Consider the following 22,794-nt stretch of genomic DNA (forward strand, 5'->3'; position numbering starts at 1 on the left):
GGAAGCAATCGCCTGATGGCCACCGGCTTGTTTCCCGTTGTGCCCTCTTGTGGACTGGAGGGGAGCTGGTCTCCCCGTCCATTTATAAACACTGGTGTTTCAAAGTAATAACTCAAGTGTTTCAATAAGGTATTAAAATATTGTTACTATTTTATAGATACTATGTGTCTGTTTGGTAGTAGGGTCCTTTAAGAGTTTTTTGTTTGTGTTTGAAAGGGGAGGAGCCTCCTTAATAAAAGGCAGAGGTTAAGGTCTGTGGGGGAGTCTTCAGTTGGGAGCTAAAGAGGAAGGTGGCTCTGTGGAGATTTAGTTGCCTGCTCTCTGGTGTTGGTGTTGGTGTTGGTGTTGGTGTTGGTGTTGGTGTTGGTGTTGGTGTTGGTGTTGGTGTTGGTGTTGGTGTTGGTGTTGGTGTTGGTGTTGGTGTTGGTGTTGGTGTTGGTGCTATTATTTAAACAAACTGAGGCCCTAAACTGCTTGGAAGTGGTCTCAACAGATTGTACTGGACACAATCACACAGTCAAACATGGATAGCAAAACATTTTTGTATGACACAGCAATGTTTTTGGCTAAATAGTTTATGTGGACAAGTCTGATAACTGACTGATAGTGCTGGAGCATTAGATACTACAGCTGCTAAGAACCCTAGGTTGTGCATATGGTCAGTCAAGCAAACAACTGCATTAGGGTAATGGTAAAATGTTTATATAGCAAAGCAAATATGGAATACCAGTACTCAGTGTAAAAATGATTGTTGGGAAAGTTGAGTTTTAAACAATTCTTAGACCTGGAGACAAATACCCAGATATTGTTCTATTACTTTTCTCCTAAAACATTCAAATTCCTGTTCCAAATAGAAACTGCTTCTAAAGGATAGTATGAAGCCACTAGCAGAAAAAAAATAAAAAGAGAAAGCTAAACCCTTTATTTTGCCCCTGAAATCAAGCATTTCCTGATCCATTAGGTATGTCAACAATGTCACCACCAAGGGACCCTACAGACATGTGCCGCAAAACACAGCTGTAAGTACAAACAGAAAAGAATACAACTTGTGTTAACACTACAGGTCTGGGAATCAAGACCATCCTCAATATTCCTAGAATGTGAATCCCCCTTATGTATTCAAAGTAAAGAAGAGGAATGGGTATTACCTACAAGGAGTCATGTGGAAGTTTCCTTAAACCCAAGAACAGGAAGTACATCTTTACACAAAAGGTTACAGTAGTCTGGGAAAGTTGCCCAGTCATGTTATTGAAATCAATACCCTGGTTTCATTCAAGAAATGGCTGGATGGGATCGTCACATAAATTAGCTACTAACTACAAATTGGGTCAGATGGGCCAGACTTTCTCCTTTATAACTGTTTTATGAATCTGTAAAATAGAAGAATAAGAATGTAATGTCTTCCGCAACTTTGTAATCTTTTTCACTAAAACACCATATTGGAATTAAGTAAAGAATTATAGGAACAATCTATAGTATCTAAGTGGAACACTAAACTAAATTAATACATTAAATCTATATTGGAAGACAACATTTTCATCAACTGAATGCCAAGACAAGGCTACTATGGCAGCAGTGTGGAATACAGGTTAGAGTTCACATTTCAGATGGGACATTGCTGTTGCATCCATGAGAAACACACTTTATTCAGAATGCTACACTAAAATGTCCAACTGTATAAACTGGTATAAGCATATGTCAATTTGGGTGAAACCATTTGCCACATTAATTTACAATTACATTAATTTCTCTGTGTAAATTAAATAATTGTACTTATCCAAGAATGGGATATGATGGGCTATTTTTTTCATGGTTCATACCAGTATAAAGCTGTGTATAATTTCATTATAATAGTTTTTGCATAATATATTAGTTAATTATCACCCAAGAAGCAAAGAGTACAAGGTAGTATGGGGTGCAGACGATTCCCAGTCCATTGAAGGGAAAGGGACAATTAAGAGTAGCCAATCACACCTGTCTTTAGAAGAAGTTTAAAAGTTTTTTAGAAGGTTTCTAAAAAATTAGATTCCTTAGTGAAATCCCACGTGATATGCAAACTCCAGACAGACATTTGAACAGGAAACCAAATCTTGGACCCTGGAACTATGAACTGCAATGCCTATCTAGCCTAATATATGTAAGCAATGTTTTATTTTATAAGAACTTATTTGATATTATCTGGAATCACATGTTATCAACAATGAAACATACAATTTAAACATGATTTAATTACAAATACAGTTGTCTGAACTAGAGAATGTCCTCTGCTTGACATGTCTTTCTGGATTCTGTGAAGTCACTTCATCTTTTGTCAACCTTCAATGTAGCCACTGTTACTATAGTAACCCATAACTCTTAAATATCACTGCTATAGATAACAAGGCCCTATCTTGCCCTGGTATTTTACACTTGACAAAAGCAAAGTAGTTCAATAGATGAAACCACTGTGCTCTGTTATTCAGATGCTAACTGCAGGCTAACTCATTTTTTCCAATTCCTTTGTCAGTAGCTTTAATCATATATATAATACAAGAAGGCTGCAAATTTTAACCCAGTGGTACATGTCAATCTCTACATCATTATTATGTTTAACTTTTAAATCACAATTTGTTTTTCTCTAAAATATAATAGCTTGTAATCATAAACTCATGTGTGGTCAACTTTTAATTTTATCACGGACATGAACAACTTTTGTATCATTACGATTCATACCTGCCAAGGAAAAAACAAAACCAGATTTATTAAAGTGAACATACCGTGGTTTGTTTTAGATGTGTGGACTGGAGTGTAATGATTTTTGGAAGATGATCGTACAGGTGTGTTTTCTTTGGGTGAGCCATCCATCGCTGCAATGTTTTCTCGCTCGTAGTGAGATATCGGAATGGGTCCTTGTTGCCTTAAAATGTCTGCAAGGGCTCTGAAAAAAAAGAAAACACAGTATTATTTTTAAATAGTTCAAGTACAGTAGGTAGCTGCGTCAGCATGCATAGGCTGCAAAGAAACAGGTAACGGGTTTACTCCATGCTGAAAAGAAAAAAAAAGGAAACACGTTTCGGCTGTGGAGCCTTCTTCAGGTGTCAAAGAAGGATCCTGAAGAAGCCTTCACACCCAAAGAAGGCTTCACAGACGAAACATTGTGTTTCCTTTCTTTCCTTTCCAGCGTGGAATAAACCCATTACCCATTATTTTTAAATTGCAATCTGGGGACGTGAAAGACAAAGAGTAAAATTAATATCAACATATATTAAGCCTTTAAATGATTTTTTTTTCAATCTAGTTGCACCCCCCACCACAAATACCACCACTACCAAGCTCTGGAATCGAGAAAGAAACAGAATAATTCTGTTGGACTAGTCCAAAATCAGGTGCAGCTGGTATGTTTATCACACATAAACCCAAATTAAATTGTTCAATTGTTTTTTCAAAGCCACACCTGACACAAAAGGAATTCTCCCCCTTAAAGACTGTAAAAACATGAAAGCTATTGTATGCATCCTCCCACATTTTCTCACGAAGTTCAATTATTCTGCATTACTACAGATGCTTTCCATAGCCTTATCATGCATCAAAAAGGATTCAGGAAGATGTGGCCTTTTTCAGTTCCGATCTTTAATTTTGTATCTCTTAATTACAGGAGTTTTATACACTGCCTGGGTTTCACAATAAGATTTAATGAAAAGCTAAACTATGTCAATGTCAACCCATTGAAACAACCACACAGTGTATTTTTTTTTCAACCACATGTGACATTGAAAAATATATTAATAGCTTTTCTGTCCAAGCTGAGTACATATTTTTTAGCATATCTTGTCTGCAGACAGAACTGACCTCATTTCAGATATCCCAGCTGGCTCATATGACTTATACCATCGTCTTTAGTAAGTATACATACTGCACAGTCCTCAAAGGAAATCCAGAAGGCTGTAGAAGCTTTGGGGCAATGCTTCAAATTTGTCTTAAAAGTTGGCAGAAGTACATTTATACTGTCTTATGTCTTTACATTTTTTGAGAATGTTCCCATAACACTATCAAATAAATGACGAAACCAAATAAAATGCAATATTGTATATCTGAATAATACAGAATGATGAATCAAGTTAAGTTCTTTTGACTTTTACACCTATGCAACCTATAATGGTAAAATTCTTAGTCCACCCAGCTATCCCATAATTTTAATTTATTGTGTGCATAAAATCAAAGAATTGTTATAGTAAATCCTAGAAATGTACACAGATTTCTAATTGGATTAATAATTTTAGTAAAGTACAAATACCATCATTTTAAAGTGTTTAGCAGCTTCACTATGCTCTGTCAGTCTCTCAAATTCACTGGCATTTTCCATTCTCCTAGATTCTCCTAGTTTGAATCTGTATGTTTCAAACCTCCTGTTTCACAAACTTGTCTCCCTAATATTTTCTTCCATACCAAACATAATAAAAATCTCTTCCTTTCTCATATTTCTTCAGACTTCATAGTTTATTCAGATACTTTTTTTGTTGTTTTTTATTTAACAGGGATATTCTGTCACACAATTGACAGTCCTCATCCTAACCAAAGAAAGATCTTGTAAAACCAGACCCTTAAGAATACCAGCACCCAAAACCACTTCCACTTCCCTTTCACCCTAACAACCCTTGTATTGCCCAGGTTATCAAACAAAATGTCTTCAAGTGGAACCTTTTTATATCTTCTTAATATCTCTGACCACCTGATCTTACAGCTCAACTTTCTTGTCCACAGTTCCCTTAACCACTCCCACACTTTTTGCTGCAACAGAAGCAGTGCTCACCTCAAAATACATACTGTATCCAGCAGTAAATATTTATATGGTCCCCTTTAACAATGTCAAGATCACCCAGAGGGCATCATATAATTTTCCCACAATCTAATTTATTGCATTTCTTGCAGAACATGTGCTGCTATTGGCATCATTGAAACATCATTGAAGACAGGCCAGCAGTTACAGGAAACTTGTCAGAGCATTAAGGGTCAAAGACCCTGTTTTACCTCTCCCAACCATGATTCTATTGACCTTTGTCCTTTCATGGGAATTCAAAGATGCATAATCTAGAAAAACATCAGAAACCCAAACTATTGGTACACCTATCCCCCAGGACTCAAAGATTGACTAATTTATTTTAATCTCTCCATTGATTTACACATTGGTACCTCCCACAACTGCCTCTGGATATTTGAACTCTGACTCCCAGATTTCCATCCATGTAACATACAGTACTGTACACCTACCCATTCTCATCTTTTTATATATTTCAATCTTTTAATACTAAACCTGCCTGTTTTTTTCATATCTCTGCTCTCCCTCTCTCCTCCACACAACTAAATAAGGCTCAACAGCTGAAACACTGTACTGTATGTTTCACATTCATTTCTTTTCACTTTTCAAAATGAAACTAACCTGTACCTGTTCTTTGCAACTCCCAGATTGACACAGTTTACTGCTGTAATTTTAAATATGATAAGAGCAGACCACCAATAAACAAAATGTTTATGTCTAATTTATTGAAAATTATGCTTAACCACAAGTACCACAATATTTTAATTTACCATGCAGTTCTGTTTAATTACTGTAGAAATTCCCGGAGCACTAATACAATAATAGCATAAATATATTTCCAATAAATTTCTAACTTAAGTGTTATTTACAAAAAATATGGCTTTGTAAAACTAAATGTTAAATACATTGCTGCAGTGAATGAGTTTTTTTTTGTGAAGTTCAAGACTGAGAAGTGCTCTAATAAATTTGCAGATGCCTCTACCTATATAGGTTTAAAATAATAAAGATTATTTTCATTTGGATTTTAAGTAAGCTGCTGATCTGACTCGTGCATGTAGATAAATGCATTACCACTATACATAACTGACTTGGTGAGCACTATATGGTAATGCCAAAGAGAGCCATTGTAAAGCTCTGCCCCAAGTGTCACAACATCAACACTGCAGACCATATTATGTAAGAGCACCTGGTATACAACATTCACCTTATTTGCGCAGACACCAATTGTAAAAAAGATGCTGCCTGCATCGGGCTCCAAATCAGATCATTAAGCATACACATACCACTGTCACCACATCACTGTCATGATCAAAGAGCACAGTAACACAGTGAGACCGTACAGTAGGTGTAAAGTCCTATATAAAATATGCTGCAGGTCAGGTCCAAACCTACAAGTTTTTCAGGAACAAAACTGCCAATGCTTTTCTGTGCTACTTGGAAAAAAAAGTGCAAAAAGAAGCAAATTTTTAAAAAGGCTTCAAATATTTATTCTGAGAAGCAAGATCCATGAATTTCCATAAAAATATTTTAGAATCAAGTAATTTAACCAGGCTTCCTTTTACCATCTTAATGGTAAAAGGAGCTTGGACTTTGCTCTTCTGAAGAAACTCATCAATACCAAATTCATATGAGCAATTAATGTGCTGTGTTCCCTTTTGCAGTTGTTGAAATCATTTTACAGGAAAACAGAACTTGTATGATTTACAATCTTAGGATTTTTTGTAGATACCATGCATTGCAATTATTTATCCAATATTCAGGAGGTGAATGTACAGTAAATGAGAATATTCATGGTAATGCTGCTGTTATAATATAAACAAAATAAGCATTTTGGGAAACATTAGGAAGAAATAAGAAGAGATATCCCTATGTTCTTATGTAGATGTAATATTATAAATTTAATATTCATAAATACACACTTTAGATGATACTTAAATAAAATAATTATATAAGTTGATCCAGCTCATTTAATTCCGAAGGATATAAATGTTCATTTACAGTATATATGGAACAGGGCTCACTTTATCCAGTGATGAGTAGTACACACTTGGGTGACATATGACAGCCATTATCAACCAGCGATATAACCATCAAGCTACAAGGTGTTATTCTTATAATGAGACATTTAAAATGAATTTCAATTTTTAACAAGGTGTATTTCTACAGCATGGATTTATGAATAGTTTCTTTATTTGAAGCAATCAATGACTGGGTGATTGACTAAGTCTTCATTTAATTGTAAATGCTCCCATAATTGCTTTCAGAAGCATTTTAAAATGACATTTATCACTTTAACCATCATCATAACCTGCACCTCTTTTATATTGAATTTCACTTATTCAAAGTACATTTTATTCTATCTAGGAACACCCAACCTCATGTTGTATCTATTTGTTTTATAAACGTTTAAATGCAAATCTTATAAAAGCTTTAAAAAAGATTAATATAATGTTTTAAGATTTAAGATAACTTTTATTTATATTGGATAAAGAGCATAAACTTAAATAAGTGGGAAAATGTAGGAGCTAATTATCAAATGTCAGTTACATTTCTTGATTTCATCTCATAAACATAAATAGTAGGAAACCATGAACTGAATGACAAACTGCTTTCAAAATGTGTTAATGTTCACCTCACCAAATCCAATGGTAACAATTAATCCATTTCTAATGTTTCTGTGAAAATAAAAAATGACTGTATACAGTACCAATGCCAGTCCATAAACTTCCAAGGTGTCAAGATCATTGCATGTGACAACATATAATTTGATCAGAAGCACCATAGAAGCACTATATACTGTACCTTAACCTTCCTCATTATTAAAAATACTCCACACTAGCCACACTACATTGCAACTGCTGACTATGTATTGTATCCGTATACAATGCCTATAAAAAGTGATATCCTTCTCAAAGTAAAACATTTTGTGGCCAAACAGCCTAAAACCAAGACACATTAAATCAGAAAGTATTTTTTCTTTACTTACACATTGTAATACACAACCTCCAAAGTGAGAAACAAATGTTCAAACATTATGAAAAGTAAATACAGCAATAATTCTGTTTGGATGCTCAGTGAGGATTTATACATACAAATGCGGCCTTCAGAATGCATTTCAAAGTTCATGTCCACTGTAAGCTAGTTGCACTGTACCATGGTATTATTCAGCATGCCAAAGTCAGTTTTTCACTGTCAAAAGAAGATCAATAGGTGGAACTTATGGTGTGTTACTGTAGATGTTTGTGAGATGTTAGCTTCTTTGAATTCACTAAAACACCAATATGTAACTTTGCCTGGACAAGCTAATTTTACCAAAGTATAATGATGCTTCTGTCACATGGGAAGCCGACACAATGCACAAAAATCTAAGAAAGAATATGTATACTATACTGACATATTTATTAACTTTATACATCACAGTATGTTAAATATTAAAATAATATTTATAATAAATGAAGTAATATGAATGAACCTCCATAGAGTAGAGTTAACAAACATGTGAATACTGCCATTATTCAGTGCGATGTTACAGTGGCTCTGTGGCTAAGGATCAGTGTCTGTGGCTGGAAGGTTGCCGGTTCGTATCTTGTGGATAGCAGAGGAATCCTACTCCGTTAGGCCCCTGAGCAAGGCCCTTAACCCCATCTGCTCCAGGGGCGCTGTAAAAATAGCTGACCATGCGCTCTGACCCCAAGCTTCTCTCCTTGTCTGTCTATATGTCTCATGAAGAGCAAGTTGGAGTATGTGAAAAGACAAATTCCAAAAACAATCAAGTGATCTTATCTTATCAGGGGAGTAAAGAAAACCAGTTCTACTGGTCATTTTGACCACCAGACCAAATATCTCCAGGATACTTGGAGAAGAGAAAGGGAATTAACACAAATCTCAATTGAGTTTTTTACAGGCATATTTGCTTTAAATACTTTTAATACTAATATTTAGCCATACATAGACACTATTTACAGTGCCTTGCGAAAGTATTCGGCCCCCTTGAACTTTTCAACCTTTTGCCACATTTTAGGCTTCAAACATAAAGATATAAATTTTTTATTTTATGTGAAGAATCACCATCAAGTGGGACACAATTGTGAAGTGGAACGAAATCTATTGGATTTTTGAAACTTTTTTAACTAATAAAAAAATGAAAAGTGGGGCGTGCAAAATTATTCGGCCCCTTTACTTTCAGTGCAGCAAACTCACTCCAGAAGTTCAGCGAGGATCTCTGAATGATCCAATGTTGTCCTAAATGACTGATGGTGATAAATAGAATCCACCTGTGTGTAATCAAGTCTCTGTATAAATGCACCTGCTCTGTGATAGTCTCAAGGTTCTGTTGAAAGCGCAGAGAGCATCATGAAGACCAAGGAACACACCAGGCAGGTCCGTAATACTGTTGTGGAGAAGTTTAAAGTCGAATTTGGATACAAAAAGATTTCCCAAGCTTCAAACATCCCAAGGAGCACTGTGCAAGCGATCATCTTGAAATGGAAGGAGTATCAGACCACTGCAAATCTACCAAGACCTGGCCGTCCCTCTAAACTTTCAGCTCAGACAAGGAGAAGACTGATCAGAGATGCAGCCAAGAGGCCCATGATCACTCTGGATGAACTGCAGAGAACTACAGCTGAGGTGGGAGAGTCTGTCCATAGGACAACAATCAGTCTTACACTGCACAAATCTGGCCATTTCTCAAAGATATCCATAAAAAGTCTCGTCTAAAGTTTGCCACAAGCCACCTGGGAGACACCCCAAACATGTGGAAGAAGGTGCTCTGGTCAGATGAAACCAAAATCGAACTTTTTGGCCACAATGCAAAACGATATGTTTGGCGTAAAAGCAACACAGCTCATCACCCTCAACACACCATCCCCACTGTCAAACATGGTGGTGGCAGCATCATGGTTTGGGCCTGCTTTTCTTCAGCAGGGACAGGGAAGATGGTTAAAATTGAGGGGAAGATGGATGCAGCCAAATACAGGACCATTCTGGATGAAAACCTGTTGGAGTCTGCAAAAGACCTGAAACTGGGACGGAGATTTATCTTCCAACAAGACAATGATCCCAAACATACAGCAAAATCTACAAAGGAATGGTTCACAAATAAACGTATCCAGGTGTTTGAATGGCCAAGTCAAAGTCCAGACCTGAATCCAATCGAGAATCTGTGGAAAGAGCTGAAAACTGCTGTTCACAAACGCTCTCCATCCAACCTCACTGAGCTCGAGCTGTTTTGCAAGGAAGAATGGGCAAGAATTTCAGTCTCTCGATGTGCAAAACTGATAGAGACATACCCCAAGCGACTTGCAGCTGTAATCGCAGCAAAAGGTGGCTCTACAAAGTATTAACGCAAGGGGGACGAATAATTTTGCACGCCCCACTTTTCATTTTTTTATTAGTTAAAAAAGTTTCAAAAATCCAATAGATTTCGTTCCACTTCACAATTGTGTCCCACTTGTTGGTGATTCTTCACATAAAATAAAAAATTTATATCTTTATGTTTGAAGCCTGAAATGTGGCAAAAGGTTGAAAAGTTCAAGGGGGCCGAATACTTTCGCAAGGCACTGTATATATATATTTTTATAGTTAAAATCAAAATCATTTGTATGTTTTTGCTGCCCTTTTATTCTTCTTGTTTTCTTTTTGATACCACTTTGTCGTGTTTCCTTGGCTTTCCTGAAAGAAAGTGACTTCAGTAACATTCAGAATAATAATAATTGCTTACACTTCTATACTTCTATACTTCTGGACATTCCACTCAAAGTGCTTTACAGGTAATGGGGACTCCCCTCCACCACCACCAATGTGTAGAATCCAACTGGATTATGTGACGGCAGCCATAGTGCACCAGAACGCTAACCACACATCAGCTATCAGTGGGGAGGAGAGCAGAGTAATGAAGCCAATTCATAGATGATGATTATTAGGAGGCCATGATTGGTAAGGGCCAATGGGAAATTTGGCTAGGATGCCGGGTTTATACCCCTACTCTTTTCGAGAAACACCCTGGGATTTTTAATGACCATAGAGAGTCAGGACCTCGGTTTTTACGTCTCATCCGTAGGACGGCGCCTGTTTACAGTATAGTGTCCCCGTTACTATACTGGGGCATTAGGACCCACCTGGACCGCAGGGTGAGCGCCCCCTGCTGGCCCCACTAACACCTCTTCCAGCAGCAACCTTAGTGTTTTTCCAGGAGGTCTCCCATCCAGGTACTAATCAGGCTCACACCTGTCAGTGGGTCGCCAGTTGTGAGTTGCAGGGTGATATGGCTGCTGGCTCCATATTAAAACCATACAGTATCATTGTAATGTATTTAAAAGCAAAAATGTACAGTCAAAGAAAACAAAACAGAGGCAAGATTAAAACAAGCTTTGATATTAATGATTTTTTATCATGTACTGTATAAGTCACATTAAGTTTAATTGTAGCTAATACAAGTCTGCACTATATTTAGATCAGTGTATTAAAATTGTTGATATTGAAATTTTCCATTAAGATATGATACAGTACGCTTGAAAACAATGTATGCAATTTAATTTTGTGCTAGTAATAGCATATAGATGAAGATAGTTTGCAAGAAATCAGTATCAGAATCCAGACAGCAGGGAATTTTTCTAATTGCACAAAGACAATGGGCAGAGCAGAGTGTGCATTCATTATTTATTAATGGAATAATTTGTCTTACATATTTTAAGTTACATTGTTAGACTATATACTATCCAACCAAACATTTTTAAAGTTAAAAATGAGAGCAACAGAACTTAACTAAGCGGCTGCCCAGCTCACAAAAGTGTGCCTTATTGTTTGTACTAGGAATTTATTGATATTGCAGATATTACACTGAGAACATATTGTTATTAAAATTCATCATATATCTACAATGCATTGTGTGGAATGGTTTTAAAAGCCAGCACAATGCCCTAATTTGAGGCAGCACATACACTCATACCTAGGAGCAAGTACAATAGGTGGGAGGGAGTACATTCACAACATATAAACTCCGAAGTCTCCAAGGGAAACTTTAGTTCCATTACACCTCAAAGTGGCATTATAAGGCAATAAACAACAAAGACTAGTGATGTTATGAAACCAAACCAAAAATGTGTTCATATTCTTCTTTGTTTCCCTGTCATCTCCTTTCCCCCTTTGAGGATGAGGAGGATAGGACCACTTGCAGAGAGGTAGCAAAAGTGGAGTTGGGAGAGGTATGCCACAAACAAAATGTGAATAAAGTGGGGTTTTATATCATAAGAAACCATAAACATGCTTTAACTTAAACAACCTTTAGCCACGATTGTTAGCACTATATGGCAACATCCTGGTGCAAAGAGGGGAAAATTAAAACTCATATGTAGGACTTTTTTCTCCCAATTAGGAATTTTTATATTCTAGGACTTCATAAACTCCCATGTAAAACTTTCATACACCTCTTGTATATGACAGGCTTCATCAAGGACCATTTTCTCATCCCAGTGAGGAGCAAAAAGCTTCGGTGTTGTGGCAAGAGCTTATTAAAAGAGTATTTTATCATCTTAGTTAACTCCAAACAAAAAAAAAAGGTGGTTTGTCTCTTCTAGAAGAACTTCTCCACCAGGAGAAGGGCTGAAGAGGTTGTTGAATTAGTTCCTCAATGCACAAATTATTATGGTTCAGCAGCAGTAGCACTTATGTGCAAGAGTAAAAGTTTATTTGACAGTGCTCCCAAAACCAAATACACAGTGTGAAATAACTTTAAGAGAAAACAAAAAAACAGATAACGCATCAAAACTATAATTAGAGAGTTCTAATCAACAGAAATACCACCACACTCCGATCCTCTCTCATAACTCCCCCCCTCCTAGCTTAAAGAACTGCTTAAATAAGGTTAGCTCTGCCCCCATGGAACATACCACTGTCTCTTCACATTCACATTCATACTTTACAAAAAAATGAACATTTGCCCCATGATAATTCATTTTTGCTTATGGCACTCTGTTGTACTAATAAGATTTTAAAAAATACACACACTCTCTTAAGCCCAAGGGCTACAAAGCCAGCCTGAGATCAGAGTACAGGTTTGGACCTCCCAAGCCACTGTCACACACGGAAGTCAGACGCCCAGCACAAACAGCATAACAGCAGGAAAAAGACAGACAAGAGAGCTTTTTAAACAATGGATAAGTACAAATAAACAAACAGAAAGTAACACTCACGTGTATGACTGATTTCTTACTGGGACACTGGTTGAGGAGTAAAATGTAGGTGTGTTTGCGTATGTATGAAATATGAAACTCCTAGCCAGCCACGAATGTGCATCCTGGCTATACCACTGCAGACAGATGCTTCTATATCAGTCAATGGACAATTAGAATAATTATTTTTGGGATTGATTCATATTTAAGGAACAGATGAGGGGGGGGGGGTGATTAGAATATTTTAATGGCTTTATAATACATCTATTACACACTTGTATTACATATTTATAAGTAACACTGTTACTTAAATTAGAATAAAGACAATATCTAAATTATCTTAAAGTATACTGTACATGTATGTAAACCTCAGACTCATCCTGTTCATAGTATACATATTATTTGTTATATTTTATTATTAGAGAGTCTTTATTATAATTATGGGGCTATTTGTAGTACTACGTGTGCATTGGCTGGGAATTGAATCCAGAACTCCTGTATGGTAGGCAAGAATTCTACCACTGAATTCCTGTGTCACTGTGATTGGATGTAAATATATATAATCAACAAATAATTAAAATGACTGATTTTAGAATTGCAGATTAAGTGAAACTAAATTAACCTTAAGTGTTTTGAAATGAAACATGAATAAAATACACTGAATGAAAACTTGCATCCAATTACTGAGAAACACACTATATAGGTATTATAAATTAAAAACATTTTGACGTATTTAGAGTAGTGTTGTTGTGACAAAAGTGTGTTATTATTTTTAACTAATATATTTAAATAAGACTTGTATGACAGCCACATGCAGCTGTGGTACATTAAAGAGTCACTGTGCCACTCGGTGATTCTACACAATAGTGCTGTCCTGCATTATTTTAGATTATCTGAAAAAATAAAAACGGAGAGAAGCGGTGCTGATCGCCATTCCTTGGCACTTGTTACGGTATACCGCCTTACACCTCACACATTTTAAATGATTGCATCTGTAGGAGAGCAGAAGTATGCCATTAGAATTTGACCTCCTCTTCAACTTCTGTTAAATAACACCATAATGTAAATGGATTTTTTATTAAAATTTAAAATTAGTGAAAAGATAGCTATGCAAGATTTGAACTTTTGACACCCATAGAGTCTCTAATGGTGTTTGAAAATGAGTTCCATAGACACAGTGCTACATACTGTAGGAAGAAGCTCTTTTCACTCATAGTGTGCAGGCTGGTCTTAAGATAAGTATGAATGCCAGAATGGTAAAATAAGGTAAAAAAACTGTACTAAACTCATGCAGTAACTCCAAGAGATGATCTGGAGCTAGACCATTCACTTTATGTGAGCAGGAGAACCTCAAAGTCTATTCACAAGGTCTATTTACAAGGATCCAGTGCAATTTACAAAAGAGAACAGTTATATGCTATAGTACTTTTCGTTTATATTCAGGCTGTTGAATTTCAGATATACTAAAGTCTATACAGTCTACATAGTACCTTAGAAAATACACTGGTAAATAAGCCAGTTCAATTTTCTCATTTAATCAAATAAAAGCACACATCAATATTTTAGCATCACACAAGCAGCACAAGGGTCTTAAAGTTAGCAGTGCTATGCAGGCAAAAGATGTCATTTTGATGTTTTTTTTTTCAAAAGACAATATAGGCTAAAAAGTAAACCAACATTTTACATAGAATTTAATTTATGAAGATCCTAAGAAAAACTTGCATGCAGTCATGTTCCATGGGGTACAAAATAGCTTTATATAAAGGATTTTAATGAGTGGATTTCGGGGACTCCTCTGAGACATTCTGTGGTGACTCTTAAAGCTTGATGTTTTTTACTCAAATAATGCTGGTTTATGTATCATCATTCACATTCAAAAATCATTTTTATGTAGGTTTAAAGACTAAACATAGTACAAAGCTGTTAAAATGATATACAGTATTATGATTCTAATATTCCGCTATACATTGTATTCACTGGAATTCTGGGTGTTTCCTGTTAAGACGTTTAAGATGGAGCAAGGATTTGACAAGCCAACCACAGAATCTTTCAATTAAATCAAAATGGAAATAGTCTGTTAGGTCCAAAGCGCAGTAAAATAAAATAAAAAAATACACCAAACAGTATAATAAGCAAGCTGTGACCAAACTATAAGACTAATCCTATATTCCACTAAAGCTCTAAGGACACAGCTGTCAATTTTAATGTGGCAACCCAGTAGCATAAGTATTTCAATGAGAGGAGCTCAGAAAATAAATAGACTACAACTGTGTTTTATATAGTTTACAGTCCAGTATTGCAGATGCCAGAGTTATTTTACTTGGAACATGGAAAGAAATCTGCAGAAATGTACAGTAAAACAATTTAAAAGCAAAAGCATGATGACATCTGATGAGTATAAATTGGTATAGCTTAAAAATATAAATTAATTTAGATTTTACTTCTAGAATGTATTGGCTAATAAAACATAATATTCAAAGGGGTATAATTATTTTGTGACATTTATTCTCCTGTTTTAATTTTTAAGAATCATTTTGAAATTATTCTCAAATCAATTATTTAAATCACGTACAATTATCTATGAATCCCTAATATACGTGTGCTTAATTTTTATTTCTATCCTCTTTTTTATCAATATAATGTTGTATCAGTACATCTGTACCAGCACTTGCTAATAAATGTAACATGAATCTTTTTGAATCACTTTTAAATGATCAGCCACTCTTAAAATGTGCAGCTCTATAGCAAATATTTTCAATCAAGATAGTATACTTGCAGTTTAAGAAAAAGCTCTACAGGGTCAGACGCATAAGGTTTTGAATGAGGTTATTCATTTAAGTAAGTGTGCTATATATCAGTAAAATGTCATTAGCTCATTGGAATTCAATAAAAGACAATATTTCATGCTCCTGGGTGATTTCACTTCATTCCATTCACTTTATCACAAGTCTGGCTTGTTTTATCACTGTCATTTACCATTCCTGAAACACAGTTACTTCACAGACACATTAGTGGTAGACAATTTTATGACTATGGTTATTAACAACAAGAAATAAATTCAGTAAATCCCAAACATTTTAGATGCAAAATCTTTATGTTTTGTATGTTTTTAACAAAGTAATTATTTCAGGTAGAAACTTCTGCGAGTAACAATACATAACTAGAAAAAAATCCCCATGTTTGCTTATATGAAAATGGATTAATAACAATAGACTCAAATATGGAAAAGAATTACATGAAAAAAGCTCAGATCTTGTCTAACAGGTGAGAAATCAAAGATTTCTGATTGTCTTTGCCATTTCACGACAAATTGCAAACTATTGCTTTTTCATTCAGATACACACTATAAAACGGTTTTTCAGTTTTGCTGTGTGTATATACGCATAACCAAAAACTCATCTGAAATTTGCAGTATGTAATAATGATTAAGGATACTTTTTCGTAAACGTTGATCCAAAACTGGTGGTGGTATGCCTTCTGAATCATATGGAACTGCCTATCCTCTGTTATGCAGTTTCTTTTTATGGCTTTGCAAATAATCTATATCTTGATTGAGTCCACATAATTTAAGTAATTGAAATTATCTGGCCTAACCTGACTTATCACATAACTGGATTTGCCATTTGAATGGAAATACAAGATGGCTTGCCATGTGATTCAGTAGGTTAGCGTTCTAGATCCTAATATACTGTACATTATAATAAAGGGATAACGCAATACAATGTACAGCTGTCCCAGTGCAACTTTGCTACTAAAATGAATGTGTTGATAGATGTTGTTTTTTTAAAATATAATATATTAAAAAGTGTCTTTCCAGTTAAGTTGGCAAAATATGAGGATGTTTGGCTAAACATTTTAAGGTACTTATCAGAGAAGTGAGGTTCAAAGCTCTCTCCAAGCTGATAGTTCCCAAACTTACCAGTGATAGACGAATACACTGATCTGTTTGCATTCTTTTATAGGGATTTCAGGACTGTTACTTCAGAATGACATCGCAATAAGCCAAAATGATCCTCAGTCGGGTTTTACCTTCACTTTGCTTTGTACTGCTTACTCACAATTTCCTTATGTTCTTGCTCTTTCCCCTTTTCCTCCGCACACCTGAAAAAGGCTCCTTAGCAAAACACTGTGTTTTCTCTTCTTCCTGTTGTACTGTACAGTATGTTTCATTGTGGGATCAACCTCTTCTTGTTCTTTTGCAGCTCACATGTAGACACACCTCTCCACTCAAATCTCTTCATAATTATGCTTGCGTGTTTGTGTGGTAGTCATTTCCAATAAATTACTTTATTTATATTTAATTACTAACTTACTGGGTTAGCACAGTAGTGCAGTGGTTAACATTGCTGCCTTGCAGCGCTGGGGCCCTGGGTTCAATTGGGCTATCTGCATGGAATTTGTATGTTCTTCCCATCTTTGCATGGTTTCCTCTGGGTGCTTCAGTTTCCTCCCACAGTTAAAAAACAAACTGGTAGGTTAATTAGTTTCTGGGAAAATTGACCCTTAGGTGTATGTGTGTACGTGTCTGTGTTTGTATCTGTGTGTGACCTGTAATGGATTGGAACCCTGTCCAGGATGTATCCCGCCTTGTGCTCATTGCGTGCCAGTATAGGCTCTGTCTTTCTCATCACTGTGTACTGCATAAAGCAGTTACAAAATGGATGGATGGACAAATGGATACTGTCTTAATTAATCCTGCTTTTTATGGTGAGAATTATTTTTAGGGGAAAAATGTCTGTATCCTATGAACAGAATCATACTGATTCAGAGTAAGGCAAATTCTAAGAATGAAAATTATTTGTGTTGTTTATTTCTTGTTTGATGTTGAACATTTTTGGTTCTCTAACAATCATAGCAATCACTGATGCTTTTTTTGCACTTTAGAGATTGAACAAAATGTGTCCATTTATACTACATTAAATACAGCAGCTACACTGACACTGTAGGAGAAAGATTTGCTAGTTTCATTTTTCTTCCTTTTAAGATAGCTCTTATCTTATTTATTGAGTATGCCGATGTTGAGCTGTGGTTTAAAGTCTTAACTGTCAGTCTAATATACTCTATACAGACTATGCAAATGCAGAGAAGAGCCACCTTTTACTAGACATGCAAGTTTGAAAATAACGTTTTTTTACTGTAAAACAGAGTTTAGGAAAGGTGGGAATGTTATTTTGTATTTATTTTTGTCCAGTTTAAGGCATCAAATACCTTGTACTTTTTAGATCAATTATCATGCAAAATTAAACCCATTTCTAATAAGTAATTTACAACAAATTTCAGGACAATGGAATAAATGTACAGTATGGATATTGTGTTAAGTATCGGTGAAAGCTATCCCACACCAGATCAATGGAGTTCATATATTTCACTGGAACACTCTTTGGTGTGATTATTCAATACTGATCATAAAATAACTTATTTTTGTACACAGCTGTTCACCAGAATGAATTCCAAAGATACTTCACAGCATTTTATCATCTAGAACACCAATGAAATGTGGCTCCCATCTGGGTGATGTGTGGCAGCCCTTTTGCACCACCAGGTAGAGGTGTAAAAAACTACTTTACTATTTCGAATGATTCAAATGAGAATTTGTATGATGTATCAAAATCCTAAAAGAAGAACTGATGACCGGCCTAAACCAATGGTCATTTATCTGAATAGTATTTGCATTTTTATTGACAATTTCCCTAGAGCTCACAAAGAAAAGCAAAGATGGAAATAAAGCCAGAACATCACAACTCATCTGTAGCTTGAAAGTTTTGATCCATCACTCAACATGAATCCCACTGAACATCTAGGGGCCCAACTTAATGCCAACAAAAGTCAACCATTTTCTGTGACTTTCTCTTACAGATTCTTTCTAAATGCTAAATTCATCCACATACTGTACCTGTACTGTAAGCAGTGGATGGTGTGTATGAGCAGCTTTGCATAAAACAGTCAATCGCACAGCAAAGTATACTTTGCCGGTTATGAATGTGGTTTCTCAATTAGCAATCCTAACACTGAAAAACAATTTTAAGGATGGCAACAATTTTATTGTCGGGCTGCAGCTGCAATTGTTAACATTTAGCAGAGGTTAACATGTTATGCAGTGGTTGCATAATGTAATATAAAGCACCTTTTCTTATATCTATAACTAAACACCAGCTCTTGATTTGGGGGACATTTATTTTTTCTATGTACAGTCCTAAAACTGTGCATGACTTCAACAAATAATACTTCAATGTCTCGGGAATTACACAAACATAAACTACTAAAGCAGGGAAGCGAGGTATAGACTTCATAAAACCCAAAAGCTTTATGTGTCATTTCTATGTGAAGCTGCAGTACATTTTAATTATTTGACAATGAAACCTCAGAAAATTCTAGAACTGATATATCCTCAGTATATTTGTATGTATAAATTAAAACATTAACCCTGTTACATTAAAAAATAACTTTCTTGTTAGCTTACCACTGTAAATTAAACACAAAGAAAGCACTATGCCAAGGTATAGTAAAAGCATAGAAAATCCGACATATACAGTACAAAAGAACTATGCACTAAAAAACTATCCTGCATTGAAACATTTAGAAATCATCACCATAATATTCATCCATTTCTTTTCTAACCACTTTATCAAATACAGAGTTGTGAGAGAGCCAGAGCAAGCCACAAGCTCAAAATGGGACACATACTGGACAACACGCCAGTCCATCACAGGGTACACACAGATACAGGCGTGCACACACTTACAGGAGGACCAATTTTTCCATAAGTCAATTAACCTACAGTACCAGTATGTTTTTGGACAGTGGCAGGAAAACTGATGCTCTGGGTGAAAACCCAAGTGAGCACAGGTAGAAAAGAAAAACCCAGTGCACATATCGCTCGAGGTCTGGAATTGAACCTAGGGCCCCAGCCCTGTGAGGCAGCAATGCAAACCAGTGTTTCATCATTCCGCCCTGTATCATAACATATTTTGTCTGAAATGTCAAAATTGGACCATTTTGACCTTCACAGTACAATGGTAGTTTTGATATTTTGATTAAACTTCATAAGTAACATAATAACACCTGCTGTACATACAACAAAATGTTACTCTATGTACAACTAACATGTACAACTTGCTGTTACTTTCATATTTACCGTACCATATTGAAACCAGCTCCCCACCACTGTACTTATTCTCTATTAGGAAAGAAATTGGGTGGATTTTGTTAGTCCCTACTTAACCATAGTTTACTAAACAAAATATATTGTGTGCACTTTTTAACTCATTCAACACTCCAAATTATTGTTTACCATATAATTCCATTATCAATGCATAATAACAACTGCACCTTGTGTACATGATGCACTATATTTACATATTCTATCAGATTTCAAATCGTATAAAACTAATTTATTTTTTAAATTCACATTTTTCAGATGTTGTGTACAGTAAACAGAAATTAGGGAATTAATTTTTAAAATGTACTTCTACTGTTGCACAAAGCGAAAATATTAGTGTATAATTATATTGTATATGGTAAGGGGATATCAGGTTAAAATTTCAGACCAATTTTCTTGCTGTTAAATTTAATTGGTTAATTTATTTTTTTTCCCTTTCTGCAGCAACACGAAATTTAGAGCACGTTTTTTTTTTGTGATGATATCATATATACCTGCTACTGTATGAAATACAGATATTTATGGATAGCAATCTAGTTTAATAGTAAAAGCGTTATAATTAACAAGAGTGGAGAATAAAATCCATCAACTTACCTGTGTACATTCATTTCCTGAGGGGGTCGCGTTGCTTTGTCATAAGCAACTTTTGCTGAAACTCCGACAACGATTATAAAAGCTATTACCCCACAGGTGATATAGACTGTCGTGTTAGTTTGATCCAAATTAGGATCGTAAGTCCCTACTGTCGGAGTAGGAGCTTGAGAGGGGACGATGACCCATTTTGGTTTGTGGTAATTCCTACAAGTAGTCTGATCTAATCGATTCCCTTTAAACTGACAGCAGAACCGAAGGAAACAACTTCCGCAGCAGTAACGGTGATCGGTGTTATTGCATTCGAATTCTTTGTCAAACTGTCCGCTCACATCGTAGTAACCGAGGCACGTTTCATGATTGCCTGTTTTAGGCTGCACTGCTTGAGTGATGCTTGGAGTTCCCGCAGTGGGAACTACAGTGCCGTTCACCTCCTTCGCCTTGGGATTTCGCTTAGGTAGAGCATTCTTTTTCTTTCCCGTAGCGGCAGCAAGTACATTCAGAGGGTCCAAATATATCAAAAGAAGCAAAAGGTGCTGTATCCCCATGACTTGCCGTTTTTGTTTTTACTCAATTGCTAAAACCTTTTTTTTTCTCTCACAAGAAATGGCAATGATTATTCCTCGCTTGTCTCTGCAGCCCTGAGAAAGTCTTGCGCTTTTCTCCAGGGTTTCATTTCAGACACCCAGTTCCAGCTGTATGCAATTCTTAGAGTTAATGAACCCATATTATGAGAAATGGGTGGAAGCTTGCAAAATCCGTCAAGTTCTGCGGGAAACTGGAGTCATTCATTGTGTATCTTCCAACGACGTCTTTGGTTCTCTGCTTCCCAAGATTTTATCTGATGGAGAAAACACCATATCTTGCTTGGAATTCAGCTTAATAACTGGGCGTTAAAGTCCCCACAGGAGATTTCGACGACTGTCATTGAAGGAGAACTCTGTTATTAATGGAGCTCTACATCTTGTTAATGTGAAAGCTGTGGTGACAGAAAAACGCATACAAATCTGATTTATTCGTAATATTTTGGCCAAGCATTACACAGTAGGGATATTGCATGCTACAACGGCAAATGGCCAAATGTAATTAGTAATGGACAAGACAACAACACATTGTAAGTTGAATACATAGGAACAACTAATATTTACCCTTATATGCAATTTGCAGTGTTGGAATTCACATTGGGGACGTTTTGTTTTAGGAGTTTGAAATCAAAAGAAAAAAAGGCAAGTTTTGTAGCTAAACCATACATTCTGTTCATGCGATATTAAACATTCCATCGCATTTTAACACGAAAAAAATAGATTAAACACCACTTACAGCTCCACTGCTTAGGCAAAGTCGGGAAAACTCAACTCGTCGTTACTAATTTAATGTGTTTTTTTATTCCAATTCACACAAAGACCAAAATTTTAACATTTTGACACAATTTATAAACATTGCGGGACAACTTTGCGGAGGAAAAAGAAACTAATTCCCACACATCGTGCAACGTTGAATATATTACAAAATCAATCAATGTTTAATACATGCAACAAAATCTAACAGAGTTGTGGTGAAACACTAATATAACTGCTGCGAGTGAACTGCTGCGTCTGCAATTTCTTTACAGCCTGCATTCTGCAGCCTTTTCTTAAACAACATTAAAGGGCTTTGCAAAAATTACAGTAAGTCTATTTTCAACCTCTTCTAAATAGCAACAAAAGGAAGAAACACATCTTACAGTAGAAACCTGCTCCTGCAACAGGAGAATACTTACCTCTGTGTGTTTCCAGCTGCTAAGTGTTTCAGTACTGGCACTGAATGAAAAGAGAATCACAGTATTCAGCTCAAGAGATGCTGCTCAGATCCGCCCACATCTCTGACTCTTACATCACTCCAGCGCTAGCGTCACCAATACACCAGGTACTAGTTAATTACAAACCACTCTCCAATAACATTGTAACTGGTTATGCCTACAGGCTACACTCAGTATCGTAATCTTCCCGCAATCTGGAGTCTCTGTTTATAGCTGCAGAAATGTATAAGACCTTCGCACTTTAAACAAAGTTTCTGCTGTCCCTTCTGTTTTGTTCTGC

The 22,794-nt window shown here is 35.9% G+C and overlaps 1 protein-coding gene across 6 annotated transcripts in view; it reads right to left on the reverse strand.

The window, feature by feature from the left end:
• The window catches only part of LOC148652644 (protein shisa-6-like), a 126,403-nt gene extending 103,858 nt beyond the window's left edge, over positions 1-22,545 (reverse strand). For all 6 annotated transcript variants that reach the window (XM_088599625.1, XM_088599624.1, XM_088599623.1 and 3 more), the window contains exons 1-3: positions 22,476-22,545; positions 20,720-21,695; positions 2,757-2,917 (exon numbers count right to left, since the gene is read on the reverse strand). In XM_088599625.1, coding sequence (XP_088455751.1) covers positions 2,757-2,917; positions 20,720-21,264 — 706 coding nt within the window. In that variant the 5' untranslated portion in view covers positions 21,265-21,695; positions 22,476-22,545. The remainder of the gene's footprint in view (positions 1-2,756; positions 2,918-20,719; positions 21,696-22,475) is intronic.
• Between the last annotated feature and the right edge of the window lie 249 nt (positions 22,546-22,794).

This window comes from Lepisosteus platostomus, chromosome 11 (assembly GCF_059453375.1).
Source record: "Lepisosteus platostomus isolate fLepPlt1 chromosome 11, fLepPlt1.hap1, whole genome shotgun sequence".
NCBI lineage: Eukaryota > Metazoa > Chordata > Actinopteri > Semionotiformes > Lepisosteidae > Lepisosteus > Lepisosteus platostomus.